Raw genomic sequence first — 1,003 nt, forward strand, 5'->3', positions numbered from 1 at the left:
GCGGGTCAATTGCTTCCTCAATGGAAGCTCTATCTGTACCACCTTCAAGGCAATCAAGTCGAACTCCTACGTTCGGCTCTAGTTCTGAACGTTGTGATATTGGTTATACTACTAGCATTCCTTCTGTTAGTGGTCTAGACACTACCATAGATCTCGGTACTGTCTATATGACTGGTAATGTTGTCCGTACGCCTGCCTCTAGAGCTGTTTCTAAGAGCAAAGCTAACGACAAGTCTAAGTCTAAGATTGGTCGTCCTCGATCTGGAAGCTTGACCCTATCTAAACGCTCCATCGAGAGTGAAGACAACATCAACAATGAGGTCTTATCTGATGATGATCTACCTGTCGGTAGTGATCTAGAACCTGAAGTTCTCGACACGGCTACTGATGATGGTAATGTTAAGAAAGCTGTTTCTACCGACACATTAACTATGGTTGCTAATGGTCAAGGCAATTCTGAATCGTCTACTCAGATTGCCATGGTACAGGGTGGTCTACTACAGCAGTCTATACCTTTAACAGGACAAGCTGCTCAACTACCCGAAGGCGCTACCAATTTCAATTGGAGAATGGTGCCAGGTCCTGAAGGGCAACTCACTCTAGTTCCCTTCTCTATTGCTATGCCTTCTGACGGTCCAGCTCCACCTCTGTTGGGAGCTCTCAAGGCCCATTCTGGAGGGTCTCAACCCCGGTCATGCTCTAACGAAAAGTCATCGAGGCATTCTAAGCACTCGAGTTATGAGCCTCAAGATCCACATCGCTCTAATGGTTCTGGCGATCGATCTTCGAGGTGTACCAAGTCATCTAGACGTGAACATCACCACCGACGTCAAGAACCTAGTCCTGTTGTAGGACAGTCATATAGGCACAGTGCCTCTGATAGGCGATCTTCTCGCCATCTACGTAAGCATAGTCCACAAGATCACAACTCTACGGGTAAGAGATCTAATCTTTCTCGGAGACGTGCTGACGTCTCGACATCATCATAGGCGACATCTGTCAA

The 1,003-nt window shown here is 47.0% G+C and overlaps 2 protein-coding genes across 2 annotated transcripts; both read left to right on the top strand.

The window, feature by feature from the left end:
• Positions 1 to 167: 167 nt before the first annotated feature.
• Pmar_PMAR001708 (hypothetical protein) lies at positions 168 to 649 on the top strand (the record flags this gene model as incomplete). Its single annotated transcript, XM_002766621.1, has 1 exon — positions 168 to 649. A coding segment is annotated over one exon (482 nt), but the record flags the coding sequence as incomplete, so codon positions are not given.
• A 16-nt stretch (positions 650 to 665) lies between these two features.
• Pmar_PMAR001709 (hypothetical protein) lies at positions 666 to 852 on the top strand (the record flags this gene model as incomplete). The annotated part of the gene is made up of 1 exon (XM_002766622.1): positions 666 to 852. A coding segment is annotated over one exon (187 nt), but the record flags the coding sequence as incomplete, so codon positions are not given.
• Between the last annotated feature and the right edge of the window lie 151 nt (positions 853 to 1,003).

Source organism: Perkinsus marinus (genome assembly GCF_000006405.1).
Source record: "Perkinsus marinus ATCC 50983 genomic scaffold scf_1104296972324, whole genome shotgun sequence".
NCBI lineage: Eukaryota > Perkinsozoa > Perkinsida > Perkinsidae > Perkinsus > Perkinsus marinus.